This window comes from Peromyscus californicus, unplaced genomic scaffold (assembly GCF_007827085.1).
Source record: "Peromyscus californicus insignis strain IS unplaced genomic scaffold, ASM782708v3 Scaffold_16__1_contigs__length_79575227, whole genome shotgun sequence".
In the NCBI taxonomy this organism is placed as follows: domain Eukaryota; kingdom Metazoa; phylum Chordata; class Mammalia; order Rodentia; family Cricetidae; genus Peromyscus; species Peromyscus californicus.
Window position 1 is genome coordinate 12,127,351 of NW_026294458.1, and position 16,697 is coordinate 12,144,047.

A 16,697-nucleotide genomic window follows, 5' to 3' on the forward strand; every position below is an offset into this window, starting at 1 on the left:
TTCTTTTAAAATGCACGCTTTTTTTTCCACTTGTATTTTTACGTTTATATGGGTGTTTTGCCTGCATGTATATCTGCACACCGTGTTTGTGCTTGGTGCCTGCGGAGATCGGAAGAGGCCATCAGAACCCCTGGATTTGGAGTTACAGATGGTTGTGAGCCACTGTGTGGGTGCTGGGAACTGAACCCACCCCCTCTGGAAGAGCAGCCAGTGCTCTTAAGGGCTAAGATGTTTCTCCAGCTTCTCCTTCAAAGTTTTTAATTTCAGGAAAGGTTTCCAAGTTTTACTCTGGCTCTAAGAGTAAAGTCTCTAGCTTCTGTCTTTGGGTGAATGACATGACCAAGGAAACCTTCAGGATTATGCTGGAGACTGGCCCTGGGCCTGGCATTGCTTCTCATAGGGACTGCCAGGTAGCTTCACCCCCATGATGTTCTCTGCCCCTTTGTGTAGTGGGTAGCCATTCCAGCTTTGGTCTGGAATTTCCAACCCCCATTGAGGCTTCGGTAACTATCACGCCTACAAGGCGGGGCCAAGGGAGGGCCCTGAAGACCCGAGATCGGGAGGCACCACGCTCTCTTGGTTCCTGGACCCTGGACGGTGGAGGTTGACCGAGCAGAATTCTCCAGAGAACACCGCTGGACTGTGATTCACCTTCCCCAGACCCTGTGACCTACCTATCCCTTCATTTGTAAGTTGCGCCACTAATAAACTTTCCTTTTAACTACGTGGAGTGGCCTTAATAATTTCACCAATACCTTTGTGCCCCCACTGTCCCTCTTTACCTTGATGCTCCTTTTGAACATGTAGCCTGGGGTGAGGGACCCCTTTCGGAGCAGCTCACTGAAGATGACAATCTGTTCAAAGAGAAACACACGCCTCTCCTTGGTCCGGGACTGCATGCCAGCGTCCAGCTCAATCACATAGAATGTGTCTTGCTGCAAAAGCTTGCCCTGGGCGGTCAGGGTGCCCTGATGGAGACAGGGGTCCAGGGAAGGTCGTGAAAAGCAGGGAAATGGAGTCAGCTCTCTTGGGCTACATGTTTCCTACCTCCGGGGGATGTGGACAATAGACCTGATACTCCAAGCCTTGGAACTCTAGCAAGACACTGAATTGGGATCCAATGACTCATCTGGGGATAGACTATGGACATTTCCCTGTTCATATAAGGTTCCTAAAAGGGAAGGGCTTGGGTGATGGAGTCAACAAGAAATAATGGCCCCAAAAACAGCTAAAAAGGAATGGATGATCTTCGCTTTATCTTTTCTCCCTTTTTGAGACAAGATCTCACTGTGTAGCTTTCGATGGCCTGAAACTTGCTAGGCAGACTAGGCTAGCCTTGAGCTCTCAGAGACTCACCTGCCTGTTTCCTGAGTGATGGGATTAAAGGTAGGCACCACCTTGCCTGCTTTTCTATTTTTTGTTAGTTTTGTTTTTTAATTAAAGAAGATTGGCGATGCTTGGACCTGGCAGTAGCCTATCTTCCCTTGCAGCTTTGAGAATCTTTGTGGCATGGGCCAAGGCCTAGGGGCATTCTCATTGTTATGAACCTAGAACCAATTTGTGGCCAAGGAAAGTGATATAAACAGCATCTCAAATAACCTGATGTCAGTCCCTCCTTCTATTGTTTAAGATAGGGGTATTCTAAAGTTTTTGTTTCTTGCTGAGATTGACAGGTGAAGTTGGGGTACATAGAACAGCTCTGATTTTTATAAGGCCAGAGATATTTCTCTGGAGCCTGTGCTCCTTCTTAAAATGACTCTGGCTTTCAAGGTACATACTACCCGGTTGGGGGGTGAGAAAGCTCATCTGGTTTGCCAGCTTGTAATCAGTGTCCCAAAGACATTTTCAAAGGGAATGTGTCCCTCTAGTAGGTCTTCACAGAGCCTATCAGGAAAGCCTCGCTATTTATCACTTATTTATTTAATTGCTCTGCAATAAGAAGACTCTGACATCTGGGATAGAGGTCAGAGGGTCTATGAAATCTACTCTTTCTCAGGGACAACTTTGACCCTGTAGTGCAAATGTCAGTCATGCCCTGCACGTGATGCCTTGTTCCAAGCATTCCCTGGCACAGAGGTCATTTCTTCTTTTGTGTTGCTGAGAACACCTGCCCTTTGCTTGGACCGTGGCTGCTGACTGCCAAGGTCAGCAGGAGAACAGGCTTATCTCCACCTGGGCTAAAGTTAATATTAAGCCGGTGACCAGCTAGCCAGGCAAACTCTACACGCTCCACGGGCATTCCACAAGAACTCGATCGGGGGCACACGCAGCCTAACTAAAGGGGAAAGCCACAAGATCTGAGAAGGAGACAATGAAGATGAGGGGCCCAAGGAGGGAGGAGGCGCATGCTCACTGTCCTTCCTCATCAGCTGAGGGAATGCAGAGCAGAGTGTCTGTGGCTTAATAATGAAAATACGGGACGATGGTGCTTGATTTACAAGAGAAAACTTTCCATTCCCGTACGTGGCTTTACACACACACACACACACACACACACACAAACACACACAGTCTCAGGTGTGTCAGACAGCACAAATAGATGCCCTTCTTCCACTCAGTAGTCACTTCCTGAAGGGACTCAGAGAAAGCTAGCCAGACTCCTATTCAGAAAACACCAGAACATCTCGGTTGAAGAGTAAGAGGTAGCAGAGAACTTGATTTGCTTACAATAGCCTCAGACTTGGTCTAACACCCGCAGAGAAAAGTATAAAATCTCTCCAGGCTGGCTAACAAGAAGCTACCCCTGAACTCAAGAGCACATGTGAGCCAAGTAGCTCAGCGTATGCCAACATCTGACTGAGGCCTACCTTAGAGATCTGGGAACCCATGCAAACCTGCTCCCCCGGTTCCTATCATATCAAAGCACGGAACCCAGGCCGGGGCATGAAGGATGGACTGGAAGGGAGATAGTCCAGGAGAGACTAGGGGGACAACCCAAACTGGAGTGTATTGTCTCCCACCTTCAGTGACACTGCAGCTGGCCTTCCTTCTGCACTTTATCTGGGCTAACCTGTGCTAACTTAGCAGGGCGGCGGGGGGGGGGGGGGGGGGGGGGGATAGAACCTCTTTCCTAATTATCTCAACTTCCAGGAATCCCTTTGCTCTAAGAAAGAATGATGAAATCTTAGACTTTGGGATGGCTGGGAAATAGGATTTTGAAAGGGGAGATTTGGACATACACATAATATCACATCCAAAAGGGAAGGTGACGCGATTCTGGAAAATGCCATGGGAACCAGAAGATGCCACCAACAAACTGAGGAGGAGACTGGGAGCAGATCCTTCCTCACAGTGCTCAGGCCTCAGACTGGTGAGTTCAAACCACCCAATGCATAGTGCTCTGCTATGGCAGCTCTTCCAGACCAGTGTCATTTACTTCCCCCAAGACTCAGTTTCCTGGTCAAGGGACAGAAATGTGCTGTGTGGTGTTTTCAGGCTTTAAACATTCACTGACCTGAAATCCAATCACCATATAGACTTCTTTCTATAAAAGACCTCCCCGCTGAAGAAGAGTTCGTTTCCCCTCCTGAGTTCCTGGTTTATCACCCCATCCCACAGTGCCTCAGATCCTCACATTTCTTAATCAGGAGGAAGGAGGGAAGAGACTGTGGCTCAAACAGCCACAGGGAACTCTGTCCCTTTCCAATCCCCTTGGAATTCTGACCCCAGTTTGGCCAAAAGCTTTAGATCGGCCTTATCCCTGAAATTCTTTCTGCAATGGTTCCATCTTCCAGATCTGTGAGCTGGAGAGGCAGTGGCGGTGGTGGCGGGGTGCACAGCTTCAAAGGGAAGCGCCTCCGCGGCCTGGCTCCTGTCTACAGGGGCTTTAGTGGCGCTCCTAAGGGCTCACCTCAAAGCCCTGCAAGCGTCCCAGATTCATCATGTCATTGCAGCGTTTGGGAACAAGGCACATTAACTCCACGGCTTTCTGTGGGAAAGAACACGTCACTCAGGATGGGGGAACAGCATTCAGTAGGAAGCTCACAAAATTCAGGGATGGGAGGAGGGGCTTATCTCTGCTAGTCCCTTTGTTTTCAGAAAGGGTGCGGTCCCCTCTGTGCACCCTCAGAGGACTGGGTGGCGTTTTTAGATAGGAGAGGCTGGTATGAGCACGGGGCTCCATGTCAGTAGTGACAACACACGGGGAAACGTTACCCGGCCCATCCTTTTTCTACCTCCTGCTTTTATCACAACCCCGCCCCCCCATTTTTTTTTTTTTAACTTTTCTGTGTGGCTTTCAGAACGCCCAAGCAACAGCTTAGCCTGGTTGTGGAAACACAGGAGGTTCTGACCTAAAATAACCTGCCAGAAATGGCTGCAACCTCTTTGGCTTAAAATAATCCCTATGGCGGCCCAAAGGAATCACTGGGGGTGGGGGGGAGGTAATCCGCACTGTGTGTTGGGGGATGGAAATGGAATGATTTGTTAGGGCCAAAAGGAACTTGAAGCCGGAGACCAAGTGGCATATTGAATCTTGCCAATTTTCCCCAGTGTCAAACGTCACTCTTGCTCACTATACCCAGCAAGAGCCCCAGACATCAGTGGGCTAGGCCGTGGGCTGGGTCCATGACAGGATTCTTGAGTTCTTAGAAACACTCTGCTCAGTAGCACCCGCCATTCCTCATGTTGCTGAGTAAGAGGGGAGAGGCTTGGACCCTGGACCTTCTGACCATCTTTTCCCTTTGGGGACAAGACACTCGCCACGGTCCCTAAGAAGAGCAAAGCATTACAAGCAGAAACCTACCTCGATATCTGCACACTCCAAACCAGCCTTCTCACTGTATCGCAGGAAGTCCTGGCAAGGAAGGGCATGGGAGGGGTGAATCAGATAGTAACATAGCCAGAGAGCCATAAAAAAAACCCCACTTATCATAAAAATGCAACAGCACCCCAAAGACTTTCCTCCCCAGTGGAGGTGGCAATGGATTGTAGCAGCTGGGAAATGAAATGACTGAGTCATGGTAGACATAAAGACACCAAGAAAGACGCTAGAATATGACAAATGAGCCTGGGAGAAGGGACAGAGGAGGAAGGAAAGTGGGACTGTGACAAGACAGACAGGAGAAAGGGAAAGTCGAGTGTTTTCCACTTGACCTCTTCTTTCCAGATGAAAAAAAAAAATCAAGTTAAGTTGTTTAGCATATGATCAGATCTTAGGGACTACAGAAGGTCTCCAGGGCCACCCTTTCCCTTCTATTCTATCCTCAGACCCTTGCTATTTTGAGGGCTTTGCTGCTGTTTGTTTGAGATAGGGCCGCACTCCACATATTCATGACTACATCCTCATGACCTTCTTGCCTTAGTGCCCTGAACGCTAGAGTACAGATGAGTGGCACCGTGCCTGGCTTACGCTTTAGTTTTCAAAGGCACTGAGTCAGTCAGTGGCCGTAACAAAGCGCAAGAAGGGCTCAGGGTGGAGACAGAGTGTAGAGGTAGGGCCCTTGGCTCAGTTCCCCAGAGGAAAGATGGAAGAGAACATAAGAGAGGTGTGGGGGAAGAAAATAAAGTAGAGAGGAAAAGACAAGTAGCAAGCAACCTTAAGGGCAGAAACAGGGCCTTGCAAGCTCTTCAGGAAGCAGGCTGAGGGAGCCACCAGCCGCTTTCCAGCCTGAAGGACAGTGACACTCCCAAGCGCTATGCCCAGGTTCCAGTCTGAGGAGACACTTCTCCGGCCTGGACCCAGGCCCCCAGCTTTTTACCTTGAGCAGCAACTGGTACTTTGTTATTCTTTGAATGGGCTTGATGAGGAAGTCGCTGAGGGTCAGCCTCTGATTGATCTCTTGTTTCACCTCCTGAAACACAAAGGTGCAAAGGGGTGAGTCTTCACGCTCTCCAGAAGAACTTGAGAATCTTCCAGCTACAACTGCCTACCCCACTGTTCACGTTAGGAGCTCGGCGTCACACAGCCCCAAGAAAGACCTCGCTTGGCTCCTTGCAGTGAGCACTGTCAGACCATGGTCCTCACCTCAGTCCTGGGGGGGGGGAAACCTGAAACAGGTGCCGTGTTTTCTCTACCACCCCAGGGAAGAATCAGGTGAGGGCTTCCGCTCCGACACAACAGGCCTATAAGGATGGCCCTAAACTCTGCTCTCCAAACACTCAGGGTCCTTTCTAAAGGACGGTGTTGCCTCTTCACCAACAGACGTGATCCTGCCAGGCTGGGGCATTCACACACTTGGAGGTGCTAGACATAGGAATGATTTTAGAAACAGCGGATCTCAAGGCTTGGGATGCTGTGGACGGGTCAAGTTCAACGGTGTGAGGGACCAGTTTTGATGCTAGCTACAGACCGAGAACAAGAGCTGACTATGAGGGGGCTGGAGAGACGGCTCAGCAGTGAAGAGCACTGGCTGCTCTTCCAGAGGACCCGGGTTCAATCCCCAGCACCCACATGGCAGCTCACAACTGTCTGCAACTCCAGTTCCAGGGGATCTGGCATCCTCACACAGACATACATGCAGGCAAAAACACCAATTTGCACATAAAATAAAAATAAATACATTTTTAAAAAGCTGACGATGAAGTGACAGCAAGATCTTTAACCAGGAGAAAGGCAATTAGCCACAGTCCCAGGGGCAGGTAGGGAAGGCTGTGGACACAATCGGCTTAGTGGTCTCGTGAGAAGAACAATCGCTTCCACAGATAGTCTGTGACAGACTATTTCCATAACCGGAGGCTTCTCAACAGTGTGTAGACAGAGCCGCCCCAGCTCCTCTTCAAGCGAAGGTGCATGTAGGGATGGAGCGAAGAGCTAATGGCTCTGTGGAGGCCGGTTTCTTGTCATGAAGGCCAATGGCGGGGGCACCCGTGGATGGAGGATCTGGGGCATGCCTCCGTGTGGCTGTCTTGGCCTGAGCGCCTCAACCATAAGGAACAGCTCACCTCAAAGTAGGCATCGTACTCAGCCACGATGTACTCGGATCGAGGCTTGTTCTGGCAGTACCACACGTAAATGTGCAGCTTGCGCTCCTGGTGGGAAGAAAACGTGGCGATCAGGCATCCTGGCTTTCTGCTCCCTCCTCCCCGACCCAGAGCCAAGGGCAGTTAAGGACGAGGTCTGGGCCACATGAAGGAAAGAACAGGGCTGTGAAATGGCTAAATGCTCTAAAAAACAAAACCAGAGTACTGAGAGAGAGAGAGAGAGAGAGAGAGAGAGAGAGAGAGAGAGAGAGAGATCCCAAGGAGAGCCAGAGAGAGGAGGAATTATGTTAAAAAGAGTGTTTCGGCACCTGGAGAGATGGGAGCCTGCCAGGCCGACACTCACATGCTTAATGAAGAGCTGGGCCAGTCTGTCTTGCTCTTGGATACACTTTTCCAGTTCAGCCAGGAAAAAACTAAAAGGAGAGAGGAGAGGGAAGTCACGCTTCTCGGAGAGACATCATCTCTCAATGACGAAATCAATGACAGGAGAGGCCCCCGTCGAATACCCTGCTCAGGTCAGAGGCAGGGGGCAGACGCCCCGCTCTCAGGGCTGCACGGAACTTACTCTTTATGCCAGTCATAGATCTGGTGGATGTTTCCAAACACGATCTTGTCCTTTCCTCGCATATCCTCGGGGACCCCCTTCTCTTCTATTCTCTTCATGAAGCCCTGCACACCAGAGGCGACGTCAGCAGACGACTTTACAGTGTTCTGGGCCAAGCCCCATCCCTTAGCATTCATGTCAGCCCCCACTCCACGTGTGGATCTGAAGACAGCACTGTGGTCGCTTCTCCCACTCAACCAGGCCCCCACCTCCCTCTAAATACATTAAAATATTTGTTTTCCTCCCTCCCTCCCTCCCTCCCTCCCTCCCTCTCTCTCCCTCCGTCTCTCTCCCTCCCTTTTTCGAGACAAAGTTTCTCTGTGTAACAGCTCTGACTGTCCTGGAACTCACTCTGTAGACCAGGCTGCCCTTGAACTCAGAGATCCACCTGCCTCTGCCTCCCGAGTACTGGGATTAAAGGCATGCCATCCCCCCCATTAAAATATTTCAAGAAGGAAAGCCGGGCGGTGGTGGCGCACGCCTTTAATCCCAGCACTCGGGAGGCAGAGACAGGCGGATCTCTGTGAGTTCAAGGCCAGCCTGGGCTACCAAGTGAGTCCCAGGAAAGGCGCAAAGCTACACAGAGAAACCCTGTCTCGAAAAACCAAAAAAAAAAAAAAAAAAAAAAAAAAAAAAAAATATTTCAAGAAGGAAATGAAAATCTGCCTCCACATTCTGTCTGAATTGTACCATTTTTTATTTTCTGCAAATTCCCAGAAAGTCGAGCATGTCCAGGTTAAAGCACCTGGACCCAGGTCAGGCGAGCACAGGCATACCCATACTGCCATCTGCTTACCTCCACCACAATCCCCAGGTCCTTGACGTAGTCCTTCTCTGTCTGTACCAGCTCATTCAGGACAAACCTGAGCAAGAGATAAAGACAGTGAGGCTCCCATTCATTATTAAGCGAAAAATCTCCACAGTGCAGATCACAGGAATGTGATTTCAGAAAACTTAACACAGCACCACTGTAAAGAGCCTCACAGAGCACACTAGCAAGAGCCTTTAGCACACCTGGAGAATCACTGATGAGATGAAAATACAAAGCTAGAGAGGGCTGGCCCCAGGGGGCACAACAGTTAGGTGAGGGAGGGTGCCCCTTACTTTCCTCCCCTCCCCTCCCTTCCTCATGCTTCCTTTCCAAGACAAGGTCTCATATTTCCCAGGCTGGCCTCAAAGTCCCTGTATAGCCAAAGATGACTGTGGTGAAGTTCTGAGTCTCCCGCCTTTACCTCCTGAGTGCTGGGATTAGACATGTATACGACCACAGCTAGTTTTATGATTAGAGATGCATGCTACCACAGCCAGTTTTACGATTAGAGATGCATGCCACCACAGCCAGTTTTACACAGTGCTGGGTATTGAACCTGGCACTTTGTACATGCAAGGCAAGCACCCTATGAACCAAGCTTCACTCCACCACCCCTTGCAGACACACAGGACTATAACCACTTTTTGCAAAACTGAATTATGAAAGTGTTGAGACCAAGGGATCAACATGAGACTTTTATTCCTTCATTTCGGCTCCATTCTTCTCTTAGCAAGAGAAGAGAGTCATTTGTGTGTTAACCAGCCTTGAAAAGCTGCGGAGATATTGAGTCAAGCTTCTACAATACATAATCTGCAGTTATTCAGGAATGTATCCATGGTAACTGGCCTGGAAAAGCCTCAGTCAAGGCTAAAGAACCTAGGTTGGCTGCAGCTATTTCATGTTCACAACTTTGAATCCAGCATTCCCTACCCCAAGGCATGGGACTGATAACAACAAGGGCATTTGCTTTCTTGGGTTCTCTGTGGATTAGTTCTATCTCCTAGAGCATTTATTACATACCAGTTACCCCATCTGGGTTTTTTCACACTTATAACAAGGCAGGGATTGTAAAGTCCTATTATTTAAATACTGAGGTAGATGGGAAGGTTAGGGGACTTGTCCAAGTCTACAAAGTGAAGAACAGAGGAGGGATTTGAACCTAAGCTCCTTTCCCAGTAGCCTACTGCCTAGGGAACAGCCCAGCCAGGCCTCTGGCATCCCTGAAGTCTCCACCTCAAATGCTACTTCCTTTCTTCAGTTCTGAGACTCAAACACTGTACAGAAGACACCCTGGTTATGCACAGGCCCCAGAGGTCTGTGTTTACAGGAGTCAGAAAGAGTTTTGCCTAGAGGCACCCCAGTACAATTTTTGGCCCAACTGACAGAAGGGATGACATTCTGAGAGGTCAAAGAGGAGTGGTGACTGTCACAATCCAGCAACTGTTCTACACCCAGGAAGCAATTCATCTGACGTGCTTTCCTACAGAGCACAGAGAAGCCACTGAATCCCGGGGGTCTGGGCCTCAGAGCAAAGAACACGTGCTGGCTTTATCAGCGTGCTCAGAACTCCTAGCTGGTTCTCTTCTTCCAACACACAATCATGTGTTTCAGGCCACAGGAAGGAACTGGCAAGGACAAATAGAAGCCTTTAGAGGTATCTTTAGCATGGCCCAAGTTACTTCCTGGAATAGAGCCGCAAGAGAAAACCCACAGGAAAAAGAGAGTGGGAATTCGGGGTTGGGCCCGCCCTTTGGAGAGGAGGGCCGATGCTGTACCACCAGGTACTGATATCTTTATCTTCAGGTGTTTGCTGACCAATGGAGGCTGTTGTCTTGGGTTTTGATAGTCTCTAGGAAAGGGAACTTGCACTGGGTTCCTGTGAAGGGCCAGTGACGTACCTGGGGAGATGAGACATGATCAAAGAAGTCTAGCTGGTGTGGTGGGGAGCCACATCTATCATCCCAGCGCTTGAGAGGCAGGAGAATCAAGAGTTTGAGGCCAGTCTGGGCTACATAACAAGACTCCTTCAGAAAACAAAACAAAACTAGATTGGTATACATGCTTTTCAAGGCACTGCATGATTAACTGCCAAATGAGTTGGAAATAATGCCATTTTTTTTTCATGTCCAATCCCTATAGTACATGAATGTTATTCTTTGGTCTACCTAAAATTCTTCCAGCTACAAATGGGCTCTATATTAGTTACTCTTCTTTTTGGTATCACAAATGCCTGACAAAAGCAACTGACGAAGGGAGGAGGGGTTTATTTGGTTTCCAGTTTAAGGGGGTACACTCTACCATGGTGGGGGTGAGGGGGAGACAGCTGGTCACACGGTAGCCATAGAGAGGAACTGCTATGGGATGTTCTGTGTGGCAGGTGTGTTGCTCCGATTGGTCAATGGATGGAACACTGATTGGCCAGTGGCTAGGCAGGAAGTATAGGCGGGACTAACAGAGAGGAGAAAAGAAAGAGCAGGAAGGCAGGAGACACTGCCAGCCACCACGATGACAAACAGCATGTGAAGATGCCGGTAAGCCACGAGCCACGTGGCAAGGTATAGATTTATGGAAATGGATTAATTTAAGCTATGGGGAACAGTTAGCAAGAGGCCTGCCACGGCCAAACAGTTTGTAACCAATATAATAAGTCTCTGTGTTTACTTGGTCGGGTCTGAGCGGCTGTGGGACTGGCAGGTGAGAGAGATTTGTCCTGACTGTGGGCCAGGCAGGAAAACTCTAGCTACAAGGAACATTGGTGTTCAGCCCAGTTGCCTCCTGGTCCCCTTCCGTTCAGTACAGGACCCCATCCCATGGGGTGGTGCCACGCATGCTCAGGGTCAGTCTTCCGGAAACGTCTTCACAGGCGTATCCAGGAGTGTGTTTCCCAGGGGATTCTCATCCCGTCAAGCCGACAGTGAAGACTGAGCATCCCGTGACTGTCCCCCTTTCACGCTGGTAGGGGATGGGTGGCCTTCCTTCCGCAGGGAATTCTGGGCTCTGGCACCGGCTGTGACCGCTGCTGAGGCACCGGTCCTCCATGGCGAGCCCGTTACCTCTTCCTGCTCTCTGTGCAAGCCCGGAAGAAGAGTTTCCAACTGCAGCACGGCCTCACCCAAGCTTGATTTTCTTCACTCTGTTCTATTTTCTTTCTTCTCCCAGCTTCCAAACTACCACATAACTGATTTTGTTTGTCTGCTTTCTCCCATTAGAATGTAAACCTGCCACACGTGAAGACTTTCTGTTGTTGTTCTTGCTTGTCTTACTCGTTGATTTATCCCGCGGGTGGGGCAGAAGATGTGCTCAAAGGCATCTGGTGAGTGGATGAGCGGCTAAAACTTAAGGGCAGCGAGTCCACTCTGAGGGGCTTCCTCCTCCTGGACCAAGGACACCTGCTTCCATCTTCTCTCCATGGAGCTCTCATTGAACTCCTCAGTGTCCCCCTGCTGTCCCCTGATTGAGCCTCCAACCTCTACACGTCCGCTTCTCGCCTCTTCCAGTATTTATAACTGAACACCGTTACATCTGCTCTTCCACGGTGGTCATGAAGCCCAGCAGGTTAGATAGAATGAGGACATAAACAGTAAGAGACACTCAACAGGTCGGTTCTCAAGGGAGCTCAGGGTATGGGAAGGGGAGGGTTTGAGGAGACTCAGAAGAGAGAAGCGATGGTACAGAAGAGAGGTACAGCGGACTAAAAAAAGCAGCAAACGTTTCTGGCTTGTTAGAACAAAACTCAAACAACATCATTTGGATGATGACGTAAGTGCTACTCAGGCCCACTTGTGTCGGAGAGACAATCGAAGACACTGGCTTTTCCAAGAACCACCGGTCACCTCACAGGCTGCTGCCCTGACATAAGCCGTGCTTCATCCTGACAAAGGACTGGAACCAGTCCTGATGCTCCGCTCCCCCGCCCCCGCCCCCAACTAGTGTAACCACCACAGGAGAAGCTGGGGGGACAGCACGTGCAGCGAGGCCCAGGAAACGTCACTTTGGAGATGGCAGCTCATTCACTCGGTTCTTGGGACCCTTGCGGCCCTCAAAAGGTCCTGGGGTAAACACGGGTATTAGTTTCCGTGACACTTGCCGCTCTTCACTACGCGGTGGCAGCCCCGCTTTGATACCCGGCTCTTGCTCTGATGTGAGCATTTCTGCTTCCAGGGCAACCAAAGCCCTAAATGTTTACTCTGCAGATGTGCCGGCAGCACAAGGACTCGGCTTCAGTTACTTCTGCTCATTTTTCTGTCTGCGGCCTGGCTAACGGAGCGACGAATGTGAAGGAGAAGAGAAGACAGTCAGGGGGGAACCTTCACATCTGCCTCGCCCGTTCTGAGCGCCACTCACAACCTGAGTTACTGGCAGCTTGCTTCCGGACGACTCAACTCCAAAGGCGCAAACTTCAGTTCTGGAGGAGTACTGGTGTCCGGCGGGGTCTTCAATATCTCAAACACCAGGAGACTGACTCCGCATCACGGCACAGAACTCAAACCTTACACAGCACGTGGGGTTTTTACAAGATGCGAACTGCATCTCACCACTAGTCATTCCAAGTGAGAGGAGGTTCTTGCTCAGTGAAACCTACAAACAGATACAAAGCCTTGGGAGAAGCAGCCGAAACAGGCCCCACCAGGCAGCTCAGCCTCTCCTGTGCTTCTCTTACCTACATTTGGGGAGCATCTCCTCAGACGACCTCCACCAGACGTCTGCCACAGGGGCTCTCTGATGCTGCAGACCCGCAGTAACCATTCCCTGGCTCTCTGAATTCTACTGTTTTCTTTCTTTCTTTTTCTTTTTGCATGTTTTACAATGTATTAGATCTTGGTGACAACCATACTTTGTCAATAACAGATATCTCATAGAATATACCCCCTGCCCAAGCTTCATTAAGGCAGTGCCAAAGTGGCTTACTGATGATGATCAGTGATGGACTGTACAGATCTGGGCCATCTTTACTTAGAAAGGATGAGAGTAGTGGACAAACAGCACGGGACCCCCTGGCCACTGTGCAGCACACACATGCACCAGGGTGGGGTGGCGAGCCACTTACATTCTGCCTCTTAGAGCCTTGGCTTTCTGTTCTTCTTCCAGGTTTCTAGGAGGTGTGGGAGGGGTCATCCCCTCATTCAGGCAGCCTGCGGGGTCCTTCAAGCTCCCCCGGTAGGAGCCTCCTTCCAGAGTCTAAAAAGGAGAAGGATCAACAGTCTCAGGGGGAGCACTGGACAGTTACTTGCAAGCCCCGTGTCTCCCCAGTCTAGCCACAAGCAACATGAAAACCAGAAGCCGAAGGTGTTCTCTCTGAACCACACTGAAGCAGGGGGAGATCAGAGACCTCCACCTTCCTGCAGCAGGGAGCTGCTGTCCGCAATCAGGGCACACCAGGCATCCGTGTGATCAGGGTACACCAGGCATCTGTATGCTGCCAACTGCCCAGGCATAATGAAATTGTCATGGCGACTTATCTCTGGGTGAGGTCTCCAGCAGCAGAACTAACCACGGGGATTCTATACCAAATAAGGCATTGGAAAGGAAAACCATGTAGGACCACTTCATGCAAATTGATAAGCAGAGGGAAGTGATCGACCTAGTGGTGGAAATCATACTTTGTTACATTAACTGCAATACTTTGGAAGAAGGCAATGAGATTTAGTCCAGAAAGAGCCAACAGATGTAGCCTTTTCTAAAAACATCTTTGTTAAGGTTATTTACCAAGAGCGTTCTTTCATTAATCCTCATTTCTGTTCACTAAGGTGCTACTTAATTAAGAAAAATAAGTAAATGGATTAATATAGTGTTCTAGAAGCAGCGGGAAAAGGAACCTGAGGTCTAGCCCCAGGTCTGACAGATGTGATGTACTCTTGCAGGGGACATGAAACTGTCCTGTGCATCCCTGGGTTTTCAGATCAGATTCTCCCATTTAGCAAATTTCTAAGGGACAGAGATGACACTTGTACAAACTCCAGGAGAAGATAAAAGTGCTCCACAGGTAAGTCTCCCTCTGTGGCTGGCACTGGTAACAGGAACACATTCAACTTGTAACATACTCAAGTTGTAACTGTCAACAGTAACATACTCTTTGGGGCCAAAATAACACTTTAATGTATTAAGTTTATTTGCTTAATGTATGTTTAGGATACCATCGTATAAGTCTTTGAAGATTTTTTAAAATTAATTTTGACAGACTCATACACACATACAATGAATTTTAGTTCTTTTCACTGCCTATTACCTGGTCTCATCCCCACCCCTTTCTCTAGTTGAAACTCATCTTCCCATCTCTGAGTGTGACTCACAAATAAATAGGTCTGTCTCATGAGCATGGGGGAGAGGTTATTTACTTAAGTATAAGCAACTTATCAGTCACTAAAGAAAGTGACATCTCCCCCAAGTCACTGTTAATAGTTGTCGGACATGGGGGCTCATGAGTCCTTTCCCGTTTCACGATGAAATGTTGCTGGGTCCAATCTTGTACAGGTCTTGCCAGATAATCATAACTGCTTTGAATTCATGGTGCAAGAGCAATACCATGTCTAGAAAACAACGTATTACAACATCCCACCCCATCTCCCAACCCTTCCATTCTTTCCAACTCTTCTTCTGCGGTGGTCCCGGCGCCTGAGAGCTGAGCTGTATGCCATGCAAGGATCTTGGGCGAAAAGACCACCCAATGTCACTGAGCATTTGGTTCTGGGGATTGGTAGAAGCAATGCAGAGAAACAGTAATCCTAGAGATCAAGGTCAAGGTGGGCATCTGTAATACAAGCACGGAAGACGAATGTCAACTACCCAAGGTGCCTGTCCATACCAGTCAGTCCCTATGGTTTCTAAAGGCTTCATTTAGCAGTCTTTGGAAACACCAGTCCTAAGACACGAGTCACAAAGGTCAAAGGTGCCAACCACGAAGTGGTAGACTAAAAGACTGTGGCCTGGTCTTCAACAGTCTGCACTTGGGAGCATCCATCACTAATTCTCTTAGCTGCTGTATTTCAATGGAAGCCAAACAGAGGCAGGAAAGAACATTCCAGAGAAAGGAAACAAGGCAAATGTGGTCCCCGATAGGAGAAAAGATGGAGAATATTAAGACTTGAGTCTTCAAAACTTAATGTTGAACAGTGACATCAGCCTTCTCCCCCACTCCCCAAATTGATAAAGACTGTGCCAAGGGTCAAACACGAATCTGTTGCCAACACTAGAATTCAAAGTACAAGGGGGGTGTCTTCCAGCTTGAGAGAGACAACTGTTTTCCACTTGACGTAAAGGTGTTTACCGAACAAGTAATCAACCGTGGAAGCTGTTATATCCAGAGCAGCAGTATAGGCTAAAAATAAAGAAAGGTCGAGAAGCGTTTCGCTACATTTATAGATACAGGATTTGTAACCTGTTATTAAGGAAATTAGAATGTCTGGTGCGGAGGCTCCACAAGCCAGGGGACAGGCAGCTTTCCAGTGCATGTCCCCGGTGCCATCACCAGAGACAGGCTCCAGCACAGATGGACCCAGCTGGTGATAGATCTGATTAGTATCCTTTACTTCCATCTCTCCCACCGTCCGGTTGTGTGGCCTTTGTTCTGAGGTCTGTTGGCTGGCGGGAAGGCATATGCCAGGCCCAGCAAGCAGGCCTATACTACTGCCTCCAGGGTGCATGGCACAACCAGCTTGGCATGGCCCAATCTGTCTACAGAGCGAAGGGCCTCTGAGGAGCTCAGAGGGTCACAGAGGAACATCTGCCTTTCTCTCTTCACTTTGTGTGAGAAAGCAGCCCAGTTATCTCATGGGGAGGACTCGGGGACAGTCAGCAGAGTGGCACCGTGAGAGGGAAATCAAGGACCTGGCCTAGTTCTCATGATGGGCAGCCTGCCCGGAATGAGGGAGCTGGCTCTCTTGCGTATAGTAATCCCAGAGTGACCCCCCTAGGAGAATTCAGCTGCCTGTCTGTGCTAGAGTTGGAGACAGGGATCCAGCCTGGGGCAACCAGGGTGACCTGTCATCAGTGCTGCGCCCAGGAGGAAAGAGCCAGTGGTTGCCAGTCTGTCTCCACAGTGCCCCACCCGTGGTTTAGGACCACAGCATCCAGCAGATAAAAGAAACGTGAACAAGGAAGGAGCAATTCAGGTTTCTACAGCTAGTCCAAGGTCAGGGGCTAGAAATGCAAAGGGGATTCAAATAGACGGCTTACAATGGAGGAAGGCCACTGTCCTGGTGAAACGCACACATTCCCTGGTCACTGGGTCTTGGGTCACATGCCTTCCCTCTGCTCCTATAAGCACTCTTTTATTCTCTCTGCACATTATCCATTACACAGCATTGTAATCAATGCCTTATTTGTATATAAAAAAAATCCAGCATCTACTGTTCATATGCTGAA

The 16,697-nt window shown here is 49.3% G+C and overlaps 1 protein-coding gene across 23 annotated transcripts in view; it reads right to left on the reverse strand.

The window, feature by feature from the left end:
* Positions 1 to 16,697, reverse strand: part of Kalrn (kalirin RhoGEF kinase) — a 612,231-nt gene that overhangs the window by 47,663 nt on the left and 547,871 nt on the right. For all 23 annotated transcript variants that reach the window (XM_052740404.1, XM_052740400.1, XM_052740397.1 and 20 more), the window contains 9 exons: positions 13,384 to 13,514; positions 8,322 to 8,388; positions 7,487 to 7,590; positions 7,265 to 7,334; positions 6,883 to 6,969; positions 5,700 to 5,792; positions 4,745 to 4,795; positions 3,851 to 3,928; positions 783 to 968 (listed from right to left, as the gene is read on the reverse strand). In XM_052740404.1, the coding sequence (XP_052596364.1) occupies positions 783 to 968; positions 3,851 to 3,928; positions 4,745 to 4,795; positions 5,700 to 5,792; positions 6,883 to 6,969; positions 7,265 to 7,334; positions 7,487 to 7,590; positions 8,322 to 8,388; positions 13,384 to 13,514 (867 nt within the window). The remainder of the gene's footprint in view (positions 1 to 782; positions 969 to 3,850; positions 3,929 to 4,744; positions 4,796 to 5,699; positions 5,793 to 6,882; positions 6,970 to 7,264; positions 7,335 to 7,486; positions 7,591 to 8,321; positions 8,389 to 13,383; positions 13,515 to 16,697) is intronic.